At 41.4% G+C, this 25112-nt stretch overlaps 1 protein-coding gene across 1 annotated transcript; it reads left to right on the plus strand.

Annotated features, from left to right (window-relative positions):
• Window positions 1–1254: 1254 nt before the first annotated feature.
• LOC135072760 (serine/threonine-protein kinase grp) lies at window positions 1255–25069 on the plus strand. The gene is made up of 9 exons (XM_063966797.1): window positions 1255–1344; window positions 1794–1889; window positions 11414–11643; window positions 13709–13886; window positions 14689–15455; window positions 15673–15879; window positions 21711–21874; window positions 22816–22953; window positions 24826–25069. Exons 2-9 carry the CDS (start codon window positions 1819–1821, stop codon window positions 24991–24993), a joined length of 1923 nt encoding a protein of 640 aa, XP_063822867.1. The 5' UTR covers window positions 1255–1344; window positions 1794–1818; the 3' UTR covers window positions 24994–25069.
• The last annotated feature ends 43 nt before the right edge of the window (window positions 25070–25112 follow it).

The following is a 25112-nucleotide window of genomic DNA, read 5'->3' on the forward strand; positions in this document are numbered from 1 at the left end:
CAGTTCACATTCAATGTTGCGACTTTGTTGCATATTTAGTATTTTGACGATCACCCGGCGATGATACGCAAGTACTACAATAATTTCACTTCGCGATTAACGAGAGGTTTTGTCGCATCACTAGTTCACAGACTAAAAATATTTTTATGTCAGTTGGCCATTTTTGATGACATTTCTGCTGATTTCTAAAAAATTAGACTGTAGGTTTCTGTCAGCTTTTATTTAAAGGCGCAGTTGCGCATCGTTTACGTTACAGCATCAATATAGCTTAATTGATTGATTTGTCAATACAGCTGAACTTCGTTTGTCGTCTAGTCATTTTGCATTGCAGTTGAAAATATTACAGTTGATTAATAATAAATCAAACTAATATTTTTTCCTTGCTAATGAGGGTTTTCACGATTGAAAAATCCGCTAGGATGGCAATACGTAGACGCGAGGTCCAAATGCTGCATGATTTTTGATATGACATTGACAGATATGTCGAAATCCACCAATCATGCACCGGATTTTTAAATCGAGAAAACCCTCATTAATAACCGCGTAACATAAAAACATAAACAGAATTTCTGAAAAACAAAATAATCATTTTGACAAAGGTTAAACATACTAAAATTATACACAGTGGCCTAGAACCACAATCTGTGCCTAGAACACTATGACAGGGGGGCGCTACCATCGTTCAACTATATGGTTTCCAACATGGCAAAAATCGGAACCAGCGATCCGGTATTGACGGTGGCGCCCCACTGTCAATGTCATGCATAGGACATAGCCCCGATTACGGTAACTTTTAACGTTTCCAATCCAGACGCGCTTCTGATTCTGCGATACGATTGGTCAAAACAGCTGACGTACGCTGTTGAACGACCAATCGTATCGCAGAATCGAGAAGCGTGTCTGGATTGTTGACGTTAAAAATTACCGTAATCGGGGCTCAGTTCAGTATTTTGGAACTATATTACTTTTTCTCTATGCCGCCATCTAGCGGATCTTTCATACGCGAAAACCAGTGAAAACCCTCATTGTGCGAGCGTATTTCATCAAAGTGTAGTTAAATTCATTTTATTTTAAATAAATCGTGATAATTCAAAGAGAGTACAAAAAACTTCAGAAAAAAATTAACATGAGTGGAAATGGATTACTGCTGGCGCCATCTGTGAGTAGCTTTGCGCGTGGAATCCCAGCGCCGGCGCGGCGCGGCGACACAGACAAAAATATTAATCTCTGCGTTTAGTTACAGCCGTTTTGGTGGATGAAATGAATGAACAAAACGCAAACCCGCTCGTTCGTTCCTCGCCTGCAGAAAGAAAAATGGCAAAATGGTGCTTGGTGTCTAGAAAGGTTAGTGCTGCTTTTACGTTTTTAATTTTACTGTTAGTATTTAATTTAGATATATCAATCAATAATGTTCTCAGCATATTGTTTCAATGCATCGTATTTTGATGAAACACGACTAATCGATAAAGAAACGTAATTTGAAGAACGGGCGCGACCCTGCGATGGCAATGTTCGGCAATCGCTTTGTTCGCCAATCTCCACGTGCCTTCCGCCATTTAAAGGCTGTTGAAAAATTGATTTCTTCCAATACCGTAGTGTTCTCTCGCAATTAATATCGATTAACGGTAAGGGATAATTAATTTGGATATATTTTGCGAGATTTCGTGAAGATGTAATGTAAAATGGTGGTGTCGGTAATGGCATGGCGGCGTGGTGCGATCGTGTCGGGCGGAGGCTGGACGTGGGTCGTGGACATGGGATTGACCCGACGGCGCTCTGTTGCAGGCTTGCAGGTGACCTGACCTCGCGGCCGGCGACATGGCGGCCGGCGGAGAGTTCGTCGAGGGATGGCTCGTGGCGCAAGTGCTCGGTGAAGGTGCCTATGGAGAGTAAGTATTTTTACTTGCAGTCACGTTTTATAGATCTTTTGAAAGGCATATTCAGATATTTTGGAGATGAATATTATTAAATACGTACAATAGCATCGCCATTTCTCCAAATGCTTTTTAGATTACATATTTATTTTTTTAATTACAAACAAACATGGGTTGTTTGTTTATTTAATGTGGTTTTGGCAAGAAATCGCAAAACTATATTTTAATAGTAACAAACGTACCTATATGAACTTAAATCAATAATAATCAAAGCAATAATAATTTATTATAACACAGCTTTCATTATTATGTACCACTAGCTTTCCGCCCGCGGCTTCGCCCGCGTGGAATTTTGTCTGTCACAGAAAAACTTTATCGCGCGCGTCCCTGTTTCAAAAACCGGGATAAAAACTATCCTATGTTCTTTCCCGGGACTCAAACTATCTCTATGCCAAATTTCATCAAAATCGGTTGCGAGGTTTAAGCGGGAAAGCGTAACAGACAGACAGACAGACAGACAGACAGACAGACAGACAGACAGACAGACAGACAGACAGAGTTACTTTCGCATTTATAATATTAGTTGGGATTAGTTGGGATAGAATCAGTAGAATCCCGATTATCCGGATCAATTAATAAAACCAGGGTTATTCCAGATAATGAAAATCCGGATAATCGATTTTAAAGTAAAATCAAACAATAATTAACTTGTTACTGTAGAAAGGGTTCTATATAATACATAATTTAGTTAGACCATTGGGTGAATCCATTTCTTTTGATGATACCAAGACGACGTCAGAACGTGTTACGGTGGCGGCGCCGAGCCGTATCACAGGTGGCACCGTGCTGTATTGATGGGTCCAGGCTAAATCGGGAATTAAAGCCGTAAAGAATAAGTCCAGATAATTGAGATTCTACTGTACCTACATATTTTATACTAGCTTTCCGCCCGCGGCTTCGCCCGCGTGGAATTTTGTCTGTCACAGAAAAACTTTATCGCGCGCGTCCCTGTTTCAAAAACCGGGATAAAAACTATCCTATGTTCTTTCCCGGGACTCAAACTATCTCTATGCCAAATTTCATCAAAATCGGTTGCGAGGTTTAAGCGGGAAAGCGTAACAGACAGACAGACAGACAGAGTTACTTTCGCATTTATAATATTAGTTGGGATATTATAATATTATATTATATAGTTGGGATATTAGTTGGGATTTAGGCCATAGCTACTTCCAAAAAAAAACAGTGGGTGAAGAATATTTTTTTTTACATAATGACTGTCTTGGGTAACTTAATTTCATCGTAACTTTCAAAATAGAAAATCAATGCACAAAATACAGTAGCTACATACATTTTTCAAAATTACCTGAATTTATATTGCCAGAGCAACTATGAAGTACTTAGAACAGTAAAAAAATTGTGCATTAGTGCATAATTTTTACCGTTCAATGTTACTCAAGATGCCTGTATTTTTATGAGCTAAATTTACATATAAACATTTATTTCATCACTAGCTTTTGCCTGCGGCTTTATCAGTGTGAAATTTAGTTTGTCACATATTGTCATAAATTATAGTGTAATAAAATGTGTTATTCTGGGTTATAAACATACTGTAGTTTTTGCGTGAAATAGTAAAAAACAAAATGTATTAAAATACAGGGACGTGCTATTTTTTTTTTTTTATATGACAGGAGGCAAACGAGCAAATGGATCATCTGATGTATGTATTAGGTATTGACATAATGAAGAATGTTCACTAATTTTGTTTTTTAGCTTTCTGTATTCTCTGTTAAAAATAAAAAATACACGTGAAAGAATTATTTCGATATGTCAATTAGTTTCTAAGATATTGAATTTTAAAAGTGCGGGCGGCGGCCGGCCCGCCATTTTATGCGCGTGACGTCATATTACAGTGACTGGCTCATATTTGTATGGGTGGAATCTTGCAAGCTGAATTAATACCAACTTCCAGACAACCAATTAAGCTGAAATTTCGCAAACACATGTGATTTGGATGACCATGCAATATTATGGTGACATGGAGCTGATCTGATGATGGAGCTGGAAGGTGGCCATAGGAACTCTATAATAAAACGACTTAAATGCATCGAGTTTGGGCTCGTTCGTTTTGTATTGATGAGTATTTTAATTATATATAGTAATCGGGGTCTAATGATGAAGCTGGGATGTAATTCGCAATAAAACGACACAATCGCATCAAGTTTGGGTTTGGTTCAATTTTAATTTCTGTGATGGGTCTGGGTGTTAATCCCAACTAATATTATAAATGCGAAAGTAACTCTGTCTGTCTGTCTGTCTGTCTGTCTGTCTGTCTGTCTGTCTGTCTGTCTGTTACGCTTTCCCGCTTAAACCTCGCAACCGATTTTGATGAAATTTGGCATAGAGATAGTTTGAGTCCCGGGAAAGAACATAGGATAGTTTTTATCCCGGTTTTTGAAACAGGGACGCGCGCGATAAAGTTTTTCTGTGACAGACAAAATTCCACGCGGGCGAAGCCGCGGGCGGAAAGCTAGTATGTATGATAAGTTTGTATTTACAAAAAAAAATGTATTTAAGTATGTTTATATCCGTTTTCTAGTGAGCGGACACTGTGAATGTACGTCACGCGGGGTCACGTGACCGTCGGCGGGACTCAATATTTAAGCGAACTTTGAATGCCTATAAAATCATAACTACTGGGTATTTTTGAATGAAATAAAAACTAATGTATTTGTAAATGTAAAAGCTTAACTGTAACATAGGTTTCAAGTGATTTTGCATACCTAGTAACATTCTCAATTAGGTATCTAAAATATTTGAGCTCGAAACTGATTTGTTCTGTTTGTGTTAATGAGTATGGCTGTATAGTATGCCTTTATATTTATAATCTTAATCCAGCGGCGCTTTGATTTTCCCCGTCGCGGTATACAAGACTTAGTGTATTCGAAGGAATGGCATGTTTATGGGCAACATTACAAAATGAGATAATGCCCTTGCTAGGTACCACAATAAATTGTTTTTATTATCAGTTGACCACTCCTTTGGAACAAAAAAAAACCCATTGTGGGTTCAATTCCCGCCTTAGGCAGTTCAATTTTTTCTAGTTATTTATTATTTTCAAATTAGTTTGAGATGCAACTCTTAACGCTAAAAATTAAATAACTAAAAATAAATATAATATAAACCCTAAATTATAAGAGAAATTTAAAAGATCCTCGTGTTGTAAGAGCCGCCGGGCGCTGGGAGCGGCGGGCGCTGGGCGGCGCTCGGAGCGGCGTGACGGTTAATTTTCGTAGATGGACGCGGAACTAGATCGAGACTGCAGTTTGTGTAGAAAAAACGCTTATGATTGGAGCTCGCGGCTCGCGCGGCGCATCCTTGAAAGTTTAACCACCCCGCGCGGTCACTGCCGCCGGGCCCGCCGCGGCGGCGGCTTGTTTTTCTACGACTTTATATTTTCGGCTCACACCTTTGCATAATAGCACTAAGTTTGCACTCATAGCCTTGTCACATTCGTTTTGCAATATCTCTCATTCTCAGACTCATTTGCCTCTCACTATGGATTTTGGTATGATTGCAAACTATTAGCGAGATCACTTCATGTTGCGTGTATCAATCGATGTCCTTACAAATACAAAACGAGTCCATAAATAACCCAACATGGTGACATTAAATAAATGCTATGAACACTGAAAATCATTTACTAAATAAATATTTTTTTAATATTAATAAATTTTACTTTATGCAATCTGCATTAATAGGCCAGTAGAATTAGATTTTAAATCGGAAATAAGGCATTGGAGTCGAACCTTGGACCAGGCATACGGCTAATGCAGTCGTGCAGGAGGGTGCAGCCATAGTAGATAACACAGTCGTTCAGGAGAGTGCAAGTAAGAGGTGCAGCAACCGTACTTAAGGATCGGCTGGGACGAACAAGGATAGCTGGTGAATCCAACTCGCGAGCCATGACAGGGATACGCTGGTTAAGGTGGCCCTTTATAAGGCTTGGGAGCCTGCGGGTGACGAGCTATTGGACGTAAAGAGGATTATTAATTATACGTACATTTTCTACTTTGTCGAAGATAAGCACGAGAACGGTTTGTCCAAAACATGAATTTGGTCTTATTTAATGCAGGATTAAGTGCTCTTCAACCGTCATGAAGAACACTTTTCGATAGGGTAAGTCCTTTACGCGGTATAACCGGAAAACCGAAAAAACGCCTCTTTCGGGGGCCCCCACCACTTAAGCACAACTATGTCGAAGTCGAAAACCTAGGAGAGTCTTTATGGGCAACTAATGAAGCCATTAAAGCAAAAAAATCTTTTGTAGGAATTATTTCCGATTTAATTCATTTTTGTGAATTCTACTGGCCTATAAAGGTGCGCACCGAGTTAAAAAAAATACTAATGGCGGCGCACCCTCTAAATTTTGACCGGCGCCGGCGTGAGATTTAGTAGGTTTCGATGAAGTCTACGCTCCATCCAGCGCCCATCCAGCTAAGTCCACTCAACAAAGCAGGTGTAGAATGGGTGAGCTGGTACCTAAGCAATTTCTTCAAAACTTGTAGGGGGAGGGGAATTAAAGTTTCCACTTTTGAGTTTTTCGCTATTAACCATAAATGGTACTTTGTTTCTAAAGTACGAAAAATCGTAGAACATTATATGGGGATGAAATCTTTTATTTCTGAGGATTACGTAAGTTTTGGGCAAGCGCTTTTTTTAAAATGATCTCTAATCTTTCAGCTTTCAAAAAGTATCAATTCAATTCAATGTTTTAGAGTGGAGTAGTTCACAATTAATGGTTTTTGGTAACAAGTCAGAAATTTCTAAAAAAATCTAATAACTTAGTAATCATCCAGTTTTGACCCCTGGTTCACTGGACGTAATTTGTTGCTAATGACCTTTAGTATAATCCCTTTCAAGGAATAGGTTGAGTTTCCCTGTCACCGTGTATACATATTCTTAGAAATAACATCCGCTACGTCAGCGTGACGTCATATCGTTCGGTCCTGTTGTCTCTGTCTTAGAGTGGGAATGCACGAGAAACCGGCCGCCCGGCGCGCCGCGACACTTCGCTCGAGCGCTTGGCTGTGACGGACGTTCTCTCGGTTCAGGGACTGTGATATTTGTGACCTAGATCATTATTTCTGGCATAGGCATATTTCTTATTACGTTAATTTGATTTGTGGAATTATTGTTTTCGGTTATTTTATAAATCGATATTTGCTGGTGCCGCTCATTACTTTTAAAAAAGCACTCTCACCTCTGATCCTTAAGATCAGAAGTGGGATAGACCACGCGTTCTAACCGTTTTTGCCATCTATTGTTGCCTTAGTTTGTGATTATCAGTGCAGTGTTAAAAGTTAAGATGACCAGGCGTTCGTCTAGATTAAAAAAAGAACGTGATTATTCTCGTAGGCAGTGTCGTGATAAAAGTTAGTTAAACGTCGGGTTTGTTTGAATATCGAATGCCGCCGTTAAATGAACGTGTGCATCGATCGAGTATTGAGTATCGAGGTAGGTCACCACCTAGGCGATGTGTACGCACTCCGCGTCGTAGTCCTATTGGGAATCGTGAATATTCACGTAGCCCTCATAGTGATTTTTGTAGGCGCTGTGACAGTTCGTACGGCCGCCGCCATAGCTCGCGCGACGATGTGTTTGGGAAAATTTTGTCGCGAATTGACTCGTTTGAGGGTGGATTGCAATTGTAAGTGACACCGTCCAATATTATTTTTCTGGAGCTTCTCATTTGCGGCAGTATGGGCCATAAAAAGGGTGGCGCTGCCCAAAGGAAACTAAATACGGAGAGTGCGGTCCTACAGCGCGACGCGACTGCGAAACCATCACCGTCGACACCGGATGATGGGAGGAGTAATAAATAGGCTTGTGTAGTACATGTACTATGTACTAATAGGAAGCAATTCCTTTAGTTCACTTTAGTACAGCCGATCACGAATAAATAGGTGTGAACGACACGTTAAATTGGTGACAAGCGCAGGCGTGCGAGATGGATTCGGCTCTGTGAGTGTGTTGCGAGTATTTTGCGACATTGTACTTAAAGGTGATAGTAATAAAGACGTTTTTCGTTCGATCTGATTAAAAAAAAATCGGTGTACGAAAATGAACTAACTACATTTGACCAATTGTACTAGTTCGGAGCGATCTGTCACAGATCCGTTCAGTGTCCGAGTAAGAACAAGCCTAGTAATAAATATTGCACGTTTTGTATTGGTCATTTTGTCGATTCTTACTTTCAAAAGCAGAGTTGGGGAATTCGAGTGGGAGGCGGTCTTCAAGTGTGTTTTTGCTTAGAGTCGAATCCCAGCTCAGTGGCATAATACCCGCAATATTAGTGTAAAAAGTACCCGTTAATATTTTGATTGACAGCGGGTCATACATTTCGTTAATGTCCTAATCAGTTTTGAAGCGTTGTAATTTTATTTTAATAGAATCCCGACTTATCGTGTGATGCGAGGAATCGGAAGTCAGGAGGTTGAATCAACTACGTACGTGACAACTTTTCAAAATCTTGTAAGCAACGCGATAGTTCTTGTGGTTTTCGTGATGGATCACAAGACGATGTCTTAGTAAAAATTTTGGTTTGACCAAACAAAATAATTATGTAGTGGGTAACCTTCCCACGTCTTCGTCAGTAGTACTACCGTCGACTCCAAATCAAATCAAATCATTTATTGCATTACATGTGTGGTTTGACAATTTCGAGCCCTGACCCTGAGTGTCGTGCGCTGCTTTTGCTGGATTCCGAGAGGCGCATTCCTGTGGATGCGGTGGCCCTGGGGGCATGGAGCAAGAGCACCAGCGCGACCCGCGCAACTACCAGGGAGGACGTAGTGAACAGGAATATTGGCGCTTTGTCTGGTTTGCTACAAACAAGGTCCTGTCACTTTTGTATTTCTTTTCTTATCTACCCTTGTATACTCACGGACATTGCCCGGGTGCGGCGTGACCGGAGGGAGCGGCGAGCGTTCGGCGAACGAACGAGCAATGTTTGGTTCGCAAGCGAACATCGAAGAATACGATCCTGACGAATATGTGCATAATTTTTGATATTTGATGTGCAGAGGAAGGCCGAGCGTGTATTTTGAAGTGAACGTGCTGCCCATACAAGTTTAAACGGGCACTGGCGCATCACCGCTATGACTTGGAGTTGCTGGCTGGGTTCTGCATCGAAAAACCCAGGAGGCCGCCGAGCACACGGGCTTGTGGCGCGGCGAGTGGACTCCAGGGGCTTGCGGAGCATTCTTGGAGGATGGCGAATCTTCACTTGACATGCAAATACGGCCTCTGTCAGTTTCTGGCTTTGTCCAGGCAGACGCTGACTGGTTTTTAATACCTGAAGCGTAGTGTTGATTTTGACATGCAAATACGGCCTCTGTCAGTTTCTGGCTTTGTCCAGGCAGACGCTGACTGGTTTTTAATACCTGAAGCGTAGTGTTGATTTTGACATGCAAATACGGCCTCTGTCAGTTTCTGGCTTTGTCCAGGCAGACGCTGACTGGTTTTTAATACCTGAAGCGTAGTGTTGATTTTGACATGCAAATACGGCCTCTGTCAGTTTCTGGCTTTGTCCAGGCAGACGCTGACTGGTTTTTAATACCTGAAGCGTAGTGTTGACTTTGACATGCAAATACGGCCTATGTCAGTTTCTGGCTTTGTCCAGGTAGATGCTGACTGGTTTTTAATACCTGAAGCGTAGTGTTGACTTTGACATGCAAATACGGCCTCTGTCAGTTTCTGGCTCTGTCCAGGCAGACGTTGATGGTTTTTAATACCTGATGCGTAGTTTTGATTTTGACATGCAAATATGGCCTCTGTCAGTTTCTGGCTCTGTCCAGGCAGACGTTGATGGTTTTTAATACCTGATGCGTAGTTTTGATTTTGACATGCAAATAGGGCCTCTGTCAGTTTCTGGCTCTGTCCAGGCAGACGTTGATGGTTTTTAATACCTGAAGCGTAGTGTTGGTTTTGACATGCAAATACGGCCTCTGTCAGTTTCTGGCTCTGTCCAGGCAGACGCCGCGGGTTTTTAATACCCAAGGCGTAGTGTTGGCATGCAAATATGGCCTCTGCTGACGGCAACGGGGTAGTAAGCACATTATGCAAACTTTGGGCCTCTTTTTGTGCTTACTGTTCTAACTTGTCTACGGAAAATAGCATTCTAGAGCTAAATATTATTCGTAGGACTAGTCATTTATTTCCCACATTTGTAATTTTATTTTCACTAATTGATTTTTTATTATTCACCGTCTGAGTTTAGTTATTTTTAACATCAATTTTGGATCTCTTATCGCAATCACATGAGTGCACGCATGGGATTGTGCTAAAAGGCTGTGATCTTCCTAATATTTGTGAATTTTAACTTCAAGAAACGACGGTTTCACTTCGGTTCCTTGTAACTGTCATACATTGAACATACACCACTGACATTCCAGATAACCATGGAACCGAACATGGGTGAACCAACCTGGTGAGGGTCAGCCTCAAGCTGCACCTCAGGGCTCCAAGCATCAGCTTCCTGCGGACCAGGGCTGCGATGACCAGCCTTTGGCGGGACCGAGCTGCGCAGACCAGTTTTCAAACGTTGGCGAGGTTATGCTACGCGCGGAAGAAGCCGTGGCTGATGGGGAGCAGGCAGGCAGCGGTCGAGGACGCCGCACGATCAGGAACGGCCGTCTTAGAAATAACATCCGCTACGTCAGCGTGACGTCATATCGTTCGGTCCTGTTGTCTCTGTCTTAGAGTGGGAATGCACGAGAAACCGGCCGCCCGGCGCGCCGCGACACTTCGCTCGAGCGCTTGGCTGTGACGGACGTTCTCTCGGTTCAGGGACTGTGATATTTGTGACCTAGATCATTATTTCTGGCATAGGCATATTTCTTATTACGTTAATTTGATTTGTGGAATTATTGTTTTCGGTTATTTTATAAATCGATATTTGCTGGTGCCGCTCATTACTTTTAAAAAAGCACTCTCACCTCTGATCCTTAAGAATATAGTTTAAAATTATTAATTTGTATAATTAATTATTTTAAAATATATTGTAAATAATGTAAACACCTGTTCTATAAATAATAAAAAAACGTTATTTAAGCTGAAGAGTTCGTTTGCTTGAACGCGCTAGTCTCGGGCACTACTGGTCCGATTTGATCAATCCTTTTTGTGTTGGATAGCCTATTCGTCGAAGAATAACATCCCCATACAGTCAATAGGGTTAGGAGCAGTAAAGAAAAATTATGCAAAAACGGGAAATATTAAAGTCGCGGGCACAGCTAGTGTTAAAAAAATGGAATAAGAGTAGGCGCACATAGTTGATTTTTCGTCGGCCGATAGTTGTCGGGCTGTTGATCAGTATGGGTATGTATGGGAGTGCGCACACTGCGCCGATTCAATTTGGCCGATTCTTCATACAATTTGAAATCGGGCACAACTATCGGCCAACTAAAAATCAACGGTGTGCGCCTACTCTAAAGCACGCGGGGCTTCCGTGAAGGCGCCGCTAATGGCCGCTTGTGGTGCAGGGTGCGGCTGCTGGTGCACGCGCGCAGCGGCGCGGCCGTGGCGCTGAAGGCGGTGCGCGCGGAGCCGGCGGCGGCGGGGGGGGCGGCGGGCGAGGCGTGCCGCGAGGCCGCGCTGCACCGCGCGCTGCGGCACCCGCACGTGCTGCGCTGCCTGGGCGAGCGCGCGCACCAGGGCCTGCACTACATGTTCCTGGAGTACGCGCAGGGCGGCGAGCTGTTCGACCGCATCGGTGAGCCCCTGTCGATTGACATTCCCGATAAACTTCGTCCCGGTTTCGAGTGCTCTGATCCGCCCAGGGTTGTTACGGAAGCAAAAATGTTGACATCCGCAGATGTGGATTTATAAGATTCACGTCCATACAGATATCATTATATCACATTTCAATTTCATGTACCCCCCATCTACCTAATTGTATAAATTAGAAGTAGTCCTTACATTTAGAAAATAAAAAAAATAATCTCTAGAGCTTCATTATGAAAAACATTTCAATTATGAAATATCCGTAAAAGCTCCACATTACTAGTTGGTAATGCGGATGAAGATGACTTTGAATTTCGTATCCATATCCGTAACACCCCTGTTTTGTTAGGAGCATAAGCATGATTCTAGGTAGCGGATTTTTAAGAATAATTATCAACATTTGTATTAGGAAAACAACAACATTTAATCTGGTCAACCGATCAGTCCTAAATCCGTATTCACGTGTCATTTCGATAGAACGATTATTCGATAGGATCGCAACTCGGCATAAGTCATTTGACCTGTCATCCAATTAAACCAAACTTCAAAATAGGTAATAGGTGAATACCGCGGAGGCAACGATTGAATGAATACGTTTATAAACAAAATCGGGCGATTAAAACGTGAATATGAAAAGTGACTCCAGCGATCAAATCGCTTGGATGTCGTTGAAGTTTTATTACGTGAATCAGGCTACTGGTCAAAGTGAGCACAGCCAGCACACATCAGGTTTGAACATTTTCGGTCTCTATACATTTTATTTCTTTATTTAAAATCTTTATTGCACACATAATAAACAGTGGTACAACAGGCGAGCTTAATGCCATGTGGCATTCTCTTCCAGTTAACCAGAAAATTAGACAAAACAGAATTTAAGTAGGCGGTGCAAAATTGTACAAATACATAAAATGTATACTAATATAATACATAAAATATTATAATATACAGAGTGTTAGGTAAATGGGTATATGAGCCGACACTAGCCCATGTTAACATGGGCATATAAATGGTATGGTGAAGTCAGAAAATTGATATCTTCATTTTAATTATTTTAATTTTCATACAAATCGGATTTTATAAAATTTATTTGTATGAAAATTAAAAAAATTAAAATGATGATATCAAATTTCTGACTTCACCATTATATGCCCATGTTAACATGGGCTAGTGTCGGCTCATATACCCATTTACCTAACACCCTGTATATTAATACAAAATTATACCTACATAAATACATACATTTTGTGTTGATGCGATCTGACCGTGCGTGCGTGCCCGCTGAGAACGCAAAGATTGTATTGTCACGACTGCTGACAAAGCCATAAATTCGTAGACTTCTGACCGTTGTAGTTGAACTGACCGACACTGTCGTTCATACATGATCGGGCTGCATTCACTTTGACCTGACCGCAGACTAGTGTTGCGAAAAAACCTAAGCTTAGCTAAGAATTGCTAAAATTCACATAGTCTTCATTCAATTCGCGCGCTGTTTTCCTTCTGAGTAGAAAGATGAAAGATCGTGAGACTTTAATGTGCAAGGACGATCAACACCTCGAAATCTGGAAAGTACTCGTGTTATGTTATATTAACCCGTAATCAAGAATCCTTTCGCGACTGATTGCGAAAAAGTTGGTTGCTTTGTTTGTAGATAGAATATTGGGAGAAATGACAAACTCAAATATCATTTCACAGCATCACCCTTGCATACAATTTATTTTTTCGTATTAGATTGTTATTAAAATATATTTTCGTAATAATTTTTTGTGGTAATTAAAAGAAAGATGATAAGTAGGTACATAACAAATAATTTTCTTTTGGCACATATAAGTTATTATCTCAGCCCATGATATTACATTATGTCAGCGTCCTTATATCTCGTAACACTTCAGTCTCCATCCTAGCTCTAGTCATAAATATAAAACCTTCGTAACGAAGACGACCGGTTATACATAGTGATTTTTTTTCGCAACCAGGCGTGAAGTGGGCGAAAGCATGCTTGGTATCGGGTTAGTGGGAGTGGGCGATGCGGCGATGGTATGGGGCGCGCGTTGCAGAGCCGGACGTGGGCATGCGGCCGGCGGCGGCGCGGCGCTACTGGCGCCAGCTGCTGGCCGGGCTGCGCTACCTGCACGCGCGCGGCGTGGCGCACCGCGACCTCAAGCCCGAGAACATCCTGCTGGACCACCACGACAACGTCAAGATCTCCGACTTCGGGATGGCTACGCTGTTCAGGTGAGAGCCGGCCGTTGTTTTACTAAACCACAGCCTGTATTATGGACACTCATATGCAAAAGTGAAGCATTATTGAAAAAAAAACAGACCTTTTACACCTTTAATATTGGATAATAAAGAAGAAAACTCAGTATCTTTTAATTTTTGTTTTCTTGATATTACAAGTAATCTGCGGTCATCGCGCGCTGACATATACCTTAATTCCCCACTTCTTGGTCTTCTTGTGTAAAGGGCGATCTGATCATGCCTTTTTAATGCATTATCCTAAGTTTGTACACGATAAATTGAAAGTTTCAGCCATCTCCCGCTGCATGTGTCTTTGACTTCTAAGCAACACTATTTGAGCAACTTGAGCTGGAGTAATGGGCATTATTCTCAAATTATGGAAATGAGAATAACCTAAGATTAATTTAAAAAGAAAACGCTAAACGTATAGATAGAACGTTTAATATCGAATTTAAACTTACACGTACTCTTTGCGCTCCAACAATGAAATGCGTTTTTAGAATCACAAAAGTTAAACAGACGCATTTTTTTTATTAATCTTGCCTCTTAAATTACCAAAAACAAAACTAAATGTTCTTTTAACATGTCACACGAAACTTAGGTATACAACACCTATTTGGCCTCATATGTGGTTGTTTAGGCTTGGGCCAAATTCCGTGCCGCTGAGTGTATTAAATACCAATCAAATTTGTGATTAAGTCATCGCACAAAACGGGGTGTCAATGTCTCCCGTCGAACTGTTCATATCGGTCACGACGTTCCCGTCTCTGTGTCTGACGCGCCGGGCTCGTTGCAGGCACGGCGCGCGCGAGCGGCTGCTGGCGCGCGTGTGCGGCACGCTGCCCTACGCCGCGCCCGAGGTGCTGGCGGCGGCCGCGCGCCCCTACCGCGCCGCGCCCGCCGACCTGTGGGCCGCCGCGCTCGTGCTGCTCGCCATGCTCGTCGGCGGTCAGTACCCTCCTCCCCGCGCCCCTCCCGCGCCGCGCCCGCCGACCTGTGGGCCGCCGCGCTCGTGCTGCTCGCCATGCTCGTCGGCGGTCAGTACCCTCCTCCCCGCGCCCCTCCCGCGCCGCGCCCGCCGACCTGTGGGCCGCCGCGCTCGTGCTGCTCGCCATGCTCGTCGGCGGTCAGTACCCTCCTCCCCGCGCCCCTCCCGCGCCGCGCCCGCCGACCTGTGGGCCGCCGCGCTCGTGCTGCTCGCCATGCTCGTCGGCGGTCAGTACCCTCCTCCCCGCGCCCCTCCCGCGCCGCGCCCGCCGACCTGTGGGCCGCCGCGCTGGTGCTGCTCGCCATGCTCGTCGGCGGTCAGTACCCTCCTCCCCGCGCCCCTCCCGCGCCGCGCCCGCCGACCTGTGGGCCGCCGCGCTCGTGCTGCTCGCCATGCTCGTCGGCGGTCAGTACCCTCCTCCCCGCGCCCCTCCCGCGCCGCGCCCGCCGACCTGTGGGCCGCCGCGCTGGTGCTGCTCGCCATGCTCGTCGGCGGTCAGTATCCTCCTCCCCGCCGCCCCGCCGCGCCCGCCGACGGAGTCCTCGGTCAAGATCGCGGCGCGGCTCGTCTCTTTGGTATCCTAGCTGTAGGCGTGTTCGCAATCCCTAAAGTTATGGTACCGAAGTTACGCGTCGCGCCGCTCGCAACGAAACGAACTCGAGTCTGCGGTCGGGTGAGTCGCGAAGTCGTCGATTTTTACGAACGTTTAACATTTTTAAAACGTGTATGCGATCGTCGCCTCCGCGTGACGCGGGCGAGACTCGCCGCGAGCTGACCGTGCCCTCCCCGCAGAGCTGCCGTGGGAGCGCGCGGCGGCGGCGGACGCGCGCTGGGCGGCGTGGGAGGCGTGGGCGGCGGCGGGCGCGGGCGCGGCGCCTCTGCCGTTCGCGCGGCTGGCGGCGGACGCGCTGGCGCTGCTGCGGCGCGCGCTGCAGCCGGCGCCCGAGGCGCGCCCGGCGCTGGAGCGGCTGCTGCGCATGCGCTGGCTCGAGCAAAAAGGTCGGTTCTCTCCTGTGACTGTGGGAAAGTGGTGTTCTCTCGACCTTTTGAGGGGCGTTGAACTGATCGCTCCTTTTCGTTCTCCGATTTTGCTTTCGAACTGTACGCGTGACGTCGCAAGGTGTTGCCGAATTTTTATAATGAGCTCTGTAAAAAAATACTTTTACTGAAAAAAAGGGGTTGCCGATTCTGAGTCGCTAATAAAAATTTGGCACGCCGCACACTGGTTCAAGAAACGATAAAAATGGAATTAGCGATTTATTAACTTTTTTCGATGGAATCATGTGTAGAATGTTATAAAAAACGTTTTGTTTAAGTTCTATTTTTCTGAGAAATGCGTAGTTTTTGCTATATTACATATTTTGTGTTTTATTTGTATGAAACGTTTCCTTCACGAGGCTCTTATTCAAAATGTTAAAATTTGTTAAAGATGACTACTTATAGGTTTTAAAGAGTTATACTAATAGAAGCTAATACAGTAACAACTTTGTCCCAGTGCGTCCCCGTTTAGGATATAAGTGATATTTTCTAAGGTACGAAAAAGTATACAAAATATATGGATATAAGGCAACTTAATGATAATTTATTGATTTTCTAAAATAAAAAGAAGCTAACAATCATTCCAATCTTAATCTTTTAGTATTCAACATCATCATCAACGTCTATAAATTCAAAAGTTTCATCATTATTTGAAGCTAGTTCATTAGGAAGAGATTTTGTACTCGCACTCATTTTTGGTCTTATTGTTGACAAAAAATGATCCGAAGAAATAAGTTTATTATTTAAATTATCACGATTGGACACTTTTCGGTTAAATTTACGCGTATGAATCTCTCTGATCTTTCTAAAATCTTTATTCCGCGATTCTGCAGCTTCTTCCGATAGTGCTCCTATTGGCAAAATATCTAAGTGCAAAGCAAAATCAACTGACATGAATAATTTAACAAAATTAAAACTGATCCCTAAATATCAATATGTACAAGTATGGCCTATCTTCATTGCACGCATGGATAGGGGCTATGGAGACTAAATTACACATTGCTTATAGACTAGAATTTAAAACTTGGACAGTAAGAGGAAATAAAAAAGCAATTATGGAGAAACGAAAAGCTGAAATACAATAACGGTTTCGCGATGAAACTGGATTGCTAATAGATATTGTGCAGCAAGGGGCTGGAACAACAAACAACGGAAATACTACGCGTAGATTTTTTGCAGATCCAGAAAAAACATCCAACATCACTGGAGTTAGTCAAGATCTGATCGCTAGGTTGTCTGTATTATTATGGGCTATGGCTTCCGGTGAGCAAATAAACCACCAAAACCTTAATCAATATGGATGGAAAACCGCTGAGTTGTTCGTCAGTTTATACGGTTGGTATTACATACCATCCTGCATGCATAAGCTTCTTATACATGGAGGTGACATCATAAAGCACTTAGATATTATGCTTATAGGAGCACTATCGGAAGAAGCTGCAGAATCGCAGAATAAAGATTTTAGAAAGATCAGAGAGAATCATACGCGTAAATTTAACCGAAAAGTGACCAATCGTGATATTTTAAATAATAAACTTATTTCTTCGGATCATTTTTTGTCAACAATAAGACCTAAAAATGAGTGCGAGTCCATAATCTCCTCTTCCTAATGAACTAGCTTCAAATAATGATGAAACTTTTGAATTTATAGACGTTGATGATGATGTTGAATACTAAAAGATTAAGATTGGAATGATTGTTAGCTTCTTTTTATTTTAGAAAATCAATAAATTATCATTAAGTTGCCTTATATCCATATATTTTGTATACTTTTTCGTACCTTAGAAAATATCACTTATATCCTAAACGGGGACGCACTGGGACAAAGTTGTTACTGTATTAGCTTCTATTAGTATAACTCTTTAAAACCTATAAGTAGTCATCTTTAACAAATTTTAACATTTTGAATAAGAGCCTCGTGAAGGAAACGTTTCATACAAATAAAACACAAAATATGTAATATAGCAAAAACTACGCATTTCTCAGAAAAATAGAACTTAAACAAAACGTTTTTTATAACATTCTACACATGATTCCATCGAAAAAAGTTAATAAATCGCTAATTCCATTTTTATCGTTTCTTGAACCAGTGTGCGCCGTTGCTATTTTATTATATTGCACAAAATATGGACTGCTTTGTCTGAAAACAAATATTTTTTATAACACACCCAAATAATGTAATTATTAAAACTAAAAGTAAGGTTTAAAACTCGATGAACGCCGTCTGCTAGCGTTCATTTCATTGTGATGCCTTAAATTGGAAATGTGTACGTGTTACTTATTTTCGTGCTAGCATATCACTCCAGGGAGAAACTAGCGATCGACGAAGACCTGCGGATACAAAAGGAGCGAAGCCGTGCCAGGTACTAGGTGACTCTGAGTGGCGCGGTCTCAGAGCCGCCTCGTGCCTCCGCACGGCGCGCGTCCGCCCGGCGCCGGCGCGCGTCGCGGCGCTTTGGCGATTTAGCTCCGTGACGTGTGCAAGGCTCATAAAGCTAGATTACCAAAGCACCGCGGCGTCGCGCGACCATCGGTCAGCGACCATCAGTCGACGCGCAGCACCCGCCGATAGCAAGAATTCGCCGTCATCTCAAGATCCGTCACTTTTTTAATATTTATGCTCATTCGTTTTTTTTTTGTTTTACGGCTGTCTAGCTAGAATGCTCGACGTCGGAACTAGCACTCGAGCGAGACTGCTTTACTACTAATGTCTAATGTTTCAGCCGTTAATAACTGGTATTGCATCTCTGCTAAATTGTGTTATTTTAGTTGTGTACTTGAAAACAAATTCTTTATGTGCTGTTAATGCACCAATGTTTATGCTAAACTTAATTATTAATCTTAATTAATTATACAGCATATTGTAAACCAACTCATTAGTCTTCTTGGATTTATAGAAATCAAGTACCCAATTAATTATTCGAAGTGTGACAAATTACATTAGTATGTTTTTGTATTTTATTGTTGTAATAAGAAAGATCATCTACAAATGCAAATTCGATCGGAAAAGTTCATTTTATTCATCTTATATTTTTGTGTTCATACTTCATAGTTTTATTTGTGTACTAACTAATAATGCATAATGTCATCCGTCAGATTACAATATAACGCATGAGTTTGTAACTTGGACGAATAAACCACTGGACACGAAACCTACAAGATTTCTAAGGAAACACGATCAACCACTTTGCGGGGGGAGAGGTTTGACAGTTGTCAAATGATGATATTTAGTGCTGGGAAAAGATCGTAAATTTTTATCGATAGTTATGTAAATGAATGAATGAATGAACCTAACGAGATAAATGAATTATGGATTGATTTAATATTGAAAGTTTCTTTAATTGAAAGACTAATTATTTTTTGTATCGTGTTTATTATAGTGCCATTGGTAAATCATAGGTACAAATAATATTACAAATTATTCATATAGGTAGGTAACTAGGTGAAATATTTTTTTGCTGTGTTATCATTATCAAATTCGTAAAACAATAAACAAGTAATATTCTGTTACGATCGACTGCTAACTAGCTTTTGGTCTCAACAAAAAATGTTATAATCTGTCTCACGTCACGGACAAAAGTTTCATCAATAGCCTATTTCTATACATTTCATGAAACACAATTTGATAACATTATGACAATGTATTGCTTTGTAGCGCTTGCAGTAGGTACGGATGCACTATCTGAGATTATTTAATTCTTATCTAATGTTGTTGATATTCTTATGTTTAGGTCATTCGAGAAGACACCTCCCTGTACTTATTTCGGTTTTGAAGACGTCGGTATATCCTAACTTCATTGATTCCAGAGCAATTTCGCGTTTCCGCTGAAAGCTGGATATTATCTTTGGTCGAAGATGTGTACACAGGGTACCTATCCTGTTGATGAGGGGTATTTCTTTTAGGGTTTTGTGCAGAATCGCGGAATATACTGTCTCCTTGTTTTGCTTTCATAGATTGTTTCCTTTAAGTCTTAGAGTGGGTGCTTGTGCTTCCTCCTGAATAATGAGGTCTAAATGTCTGAGATTCAGAAAGAAGTCAAGTGATGCCGATAGAGTGGTTCTCATACAACCCGTGGCCGCTATGCTTGCTAGGCACTATGCATGTTGTCGATATGACTCGCCCAGTTCAATTTGTTGTCAAGGGAGATGCTCAGATATTTCACCTGTGTTGGTTTTGTTTTGAAGAGTTCAGTGGCCTAATTCCACGTATCTTGACAGTCAAGATCTCTCTGATGTTCAGAAGTCGTCCCATTGAAAAACAGTTGATGACAGGATGGACCAAATCAAGTTCCAACCACCCCGGTATTTCACTAAACGTGACGGATGACACAGATCTAAAAGGTTCCACCTCTGTATTGCATACCGAAAATAAAACCTGTTAATAAAATAAAAAATAATAATATGTAATCGTAGTCATTTGGCGTATTTTTGTGATGATATTATTAATATTTAGATGCAATGAAAAGTTTAAATGTAAAATAAAATAAAGTTTCAGTTTGTTTGGTATATCGATAAACTTATCGACATTTTTCAAGCCCTTTACGTCATAAAAAATGAGATGTGAATGAATGAATGAAACCTATAATCCAACCAAATTAAATATGCTACATGTTTTAAGCATTTACATGTACAATGAGTACTTTTTAAAATGACGTAATCATATTTTGTTTACATATCAAATTTTATTTATTTTACGAAAAAATAGCTACTATAATAGATTTAAAATGTACTTACGCGTGATAAGAAACATTTCTTGTGTGACCGGAATAATTTTTGCAATAAAGTACGGCGCATTTACCCATTTTTCGTGATATTTTTACTCTTCGAGAGATCGCGTCATACTGACAAAGTGACAACCTGACAACATTTACCATGGCTAATTTAGCCTTGGCAAGTGCTAGCGGGGTAAAGACGAAAACGTCACTCGTTACGCGTCCAGTGGTTTATTCGTCCAAGGTTTGTAAACTAAATAATCCACTAATTTTTTTTGTAGACTAAGTAATTCAACAAATTCACAAAATTTTACCTTCAAACCTCTATTTTTATTTATTTTATTTTTATTGTTTATTCGTTAAACATATTTATTTATTTTGAGAAGACTAGGGTTTACGTAATAACTGTAAGTTATGCTACAATTAAAAACACGTTTTAATAATGTAAAATAATACGTAAGTAATAGAGCCTATTCACTGTTTAAGGTTAACTTCCTAAACATCCGCAAAATATGATATGAATTAAAAAAAAACATACTTACCTTTGTCCTTTCCATTATTAGTATTTAATTAGATTAATTATATTTGGGATGATCTGAAACTTCTAATGCTGCGGTTTCACGGCGAAGTTTCATCCGAAGGTAAATATTTTGCGGATGATTCGACACCTAACAATTTGACGCTGGTTCAGATCCGGCTCGAAGGACCACTATGTACGCGAGATAGTGTTTTATTTGTATTGTACTTTATTGTTTATTTACGATAATTAAAATTTAAATCTTGACAATTGTGTGCACACTAAGAAATAGGTTGAAAACTTGTGTAGAACTGATCGGCGAGTGATTCAATTTAATAAAATGAAATATTGCAGCGTTTGCATGACCTACATAATCACTCGTGACATTACTTTGTACATTATATCATTGGCATCGATTTATCTCATATATTTTGGGAATGTGCTGTGTATCATGAATAGTGTTAATTTAAAAGGAAGCCAACGATTTGATTTTCACTGTGTATATTAGCAATGGATTTAGAATATGTGTGGGGAAACTAAAAATATTATCTCGCGTGGCGCAGAGGAGGAGGTGCGCGCCTGGCGCTCGCAGCCCTGCGCCGCCGACGCCGACGCGCCCGACGCCGAGCTGTCGGCCGCCGACATGGACGCGCTGCTCAGCCACTCGCAGCCCGCGCAGCCCGACGACCTGCTGCTGGCCTCGCAGCACGACTCGCCCGGCGCGCAGGTACCGACCGCCCCGAGCCCCGCCCGCGCCCTGCGCCCGTCGGCGGTCGACGGAACCTTTAACCCTCGCTGTACCAGGAGGGGTGTGACACACCCCAGTCCTTTAAAAATCACCATAATTTTAAAAATTTGCAAGTGCTGAATTTGAAATTCTCAGTAGCTGGAATTATGGCGCTGCTGCTTCAAAAATAATCAAAAAGTTTTGGTATAATTTATATATTTTTAGCTTTGTTAATTGAATAAAATTCAATACAAATAATATTTTTCATGATTTTCACGGAATCTGAAATTTTCAAGCACTTTTAGTCAAATGAGATGACTTTTAGTGCGAATCTGGAAGTTTAGTACTGAGATCCGAAGATGTATGTGAACATACACTTATGGGCTACAATTTATACTTGGTGATACAATTTATGGGCTACTGAAATGGAATAGCATATTTTATAAATAAATAAAATTGTTACGCTCCCATTTTATGCATTGAGCATACTCATTTTCTTTCATCAGAATTGTAGTAAATTGAAAACCTATAATCAAAATAAATTTATACCCTTCCAGATTTTATTTTACTTTTTAAATTATAAGTACATATCTTGTACTTTGTTATATAAAACGGTTGTCATAATTGAAGGCACTAATTAAAAATTATACATAAGAAACTGATTCCTACTTGTAGTACAACGGAAATAGTGTCTTTTTGTTATTTTATGATAAAAATGTTATAATAATACATAAATAAATATTTTCAGCTCAGGGCTTTTCTTACACCTAATTAGCATACGTAAATAATCAATATTTAATATTTAATTCCACCTAAAAATGTTCAATGAAAATTTTATCACTTTGTATATTGGGGTATGTCATACCCCACCTGGTACGGGACGTAACTTTTAGTCACCTCGTACACGGAGGGTTAATGCTGATGACGTGTTCCTTCCACAGAATGAGCTGATAATGCAGCGGCTGGTGCGGCGCATGACGCGCGTGCGCCTGCGCTGCGACGAGGCGACCGCGCTGCGCGCGCTGTGCGACGCCGCGCGCGCGCTCGGTTACACCACGCGCCGCCTCGACCACAGCCGGGTGAGTCTACGATCGCGACGGATCTACGATTCTTTGTAACGCTGAGTCATTTTTTTTTATTGTGCCGCCCCCTCGCAGCGTTCGTGGTGCCTAAAAAAACCAACTAGGTGTTTCAAAGTAACTAATCGATAGATTTTTTTTAATTAATCACATCTATCGCTTAAACCCTTTTTTTTTAAGATCTTGCCCACCCGGTCAAAATCCACCCTTTCACTTACGCCATTTTTTATAAGTAATCTGTACCTCATTGTAAATATTGATTGAAAGCTGTTTTAAATATTTAATAAAACATGGCCAGTATGCAGGTTCTGTATTGCGATAAAATTCGCAATGGATAAAGTGGGATCGACCCGCTCTATCATAATCATTCTGTGTAATTTGTTACCAGACGTGTATTTTTTAAAAGAAATAGAACTGCATTCAAAAATTTGCTTGCCACACCCGGGAATCGAACCAACTATAGGAGTATTATTAACCAACTATTAGCCAGTGTGAGGAGGCGGAATGAAACAACCGTTTTCGAGTGCGATCTAAATGCGACTGTTTATTGTACCAACAGAATGACATGAATGAATGAGAACGAATGTGAATGAATGTGAACCCCTACACAACTAAAATCTGTTAAAAATTACACCCTGTATTTTTATTACATCGATCGTTAGGGTTAAGTATAAGGATGAAATCTCTCTAACATACTTGATAAATCATACTACCGTCTACGTATTGCCATCTGGCGGATTTTTCGATTGCAAACACCCCTCATTAAAAGAAAACCATGAAATCTTAAATAATTTTAATTATTTTATAGAAAATCGTATGGTAGTGAATTTTCGAAAAAAAAATCGAAAATCTTTGAATGCAGTTCTCTTTCTTTTCAAAAATAAAGGAATGTTTTCTTTCAGTAAAATTTTCTATCTGCAGGATTAAGATTACTTTCCCTCCAGTAGGCCTAAGACGCGCGCCGTGATAACTTTTATCGACGTCAAAATGTATGGGCTAAATCAATAAAATGGCATGATAAACGCTTGTCGCGGCGCGCATCTTAGGCCTACAGGTGGCATTTCAAAATTCCACCATGTTTCGTTTGCCTCCTATCACATAAAAAAAAAAAAAAAAAATGTATATCGTCATAGTTACGGTCAAAGTTAGGTGGTGCAACGTGTGGTCTTACAAACGCGTGGCAAACGTCCGGCACGAAACGTTTAAATTGAAAGCGCCCATAGTGTCGACTGACAATTTTACTATCGATATTAAAGGGATGTTTCTTGGTTAATAAAGCAAGTTTATTAGTCCGTCAGTTAATTTATCAAAAGTACTCGACACGTATATTTCATTTTTTCAAACTAATGAAAATTTAAAGAGAACACGCGATAAAGCGCGCCAAATTTTATGAGAAGAGGCCCGTGACGTCAATGAGTGCTTAAAAGTGCAGCACGTGACGTCGCGCGGAACTCAATGCACCATAACTTTGTAATTATTTGTTTGATTGACAATTAAAAATATACGTGTCCGATACTTTTTGATATTAAAATTGACGGATTAAAAAAAATTTTTTTAGGATCGTAGCCTATTCAGGCGAATTTCCGTTATTCCCCGTTGAGGCTTATTCCACTATTCCCCGTTGGCAATCCCCGTCAACGGGGATTAGTGAACTTTTTGTTCACTATTCCCCGTTATATTAGGATTTTATTTTAAACATTATAAGCTCCAATTGGCGTTAACGCATATCTGTCAATGGGGAATAGTGGAATAAGCCGTTTTTTCTTTCATTTACCAGCCCTGTTAAGATTCTTGACTTAAAAATTTGGTCGCCTCGGGTTCGGGTGCAGAGTTCCACCTGAAGCGCCGTCACTCATGACGCTATGGTTGCAGGTGGCCATCGAGTGCGACGCGGAGGTGCGCATGCGCGCGTGGGCGGCGCGCGCGGCGGGCGGCGCGCTGCTGGAGCTGCGGCGCTCGCGCGGCTGCGGGCTGCAGTTCAAGCGCCGCTACCTGCGCCTGCGCGACGCGCTGCGCCCGCTCGCCGAGCCCGACGACTGATTGTGTTAATATTATAGCTAGCGATATCACACTATTTTTGTACTGATTTTTTATAATAAACTCCTTTAAAATTAAATCGATTTTATTTTCACATAATGGCACCTGTCTTATCCTCGTAA

Source organism: Ostrinia nubilalis, chromosome 6 (assembly GCF_963855985.1).
Source record: "Ostrinia nubilalis chromosome 6, ilOstNubi1.1, whole genome shotgun sequence".
NCBI lineage: Eukaryota > Metazoa > Arthropoda > Insecta > Lepidoptera > Crambidae > Ostrinia > Ostrinia nubilalis.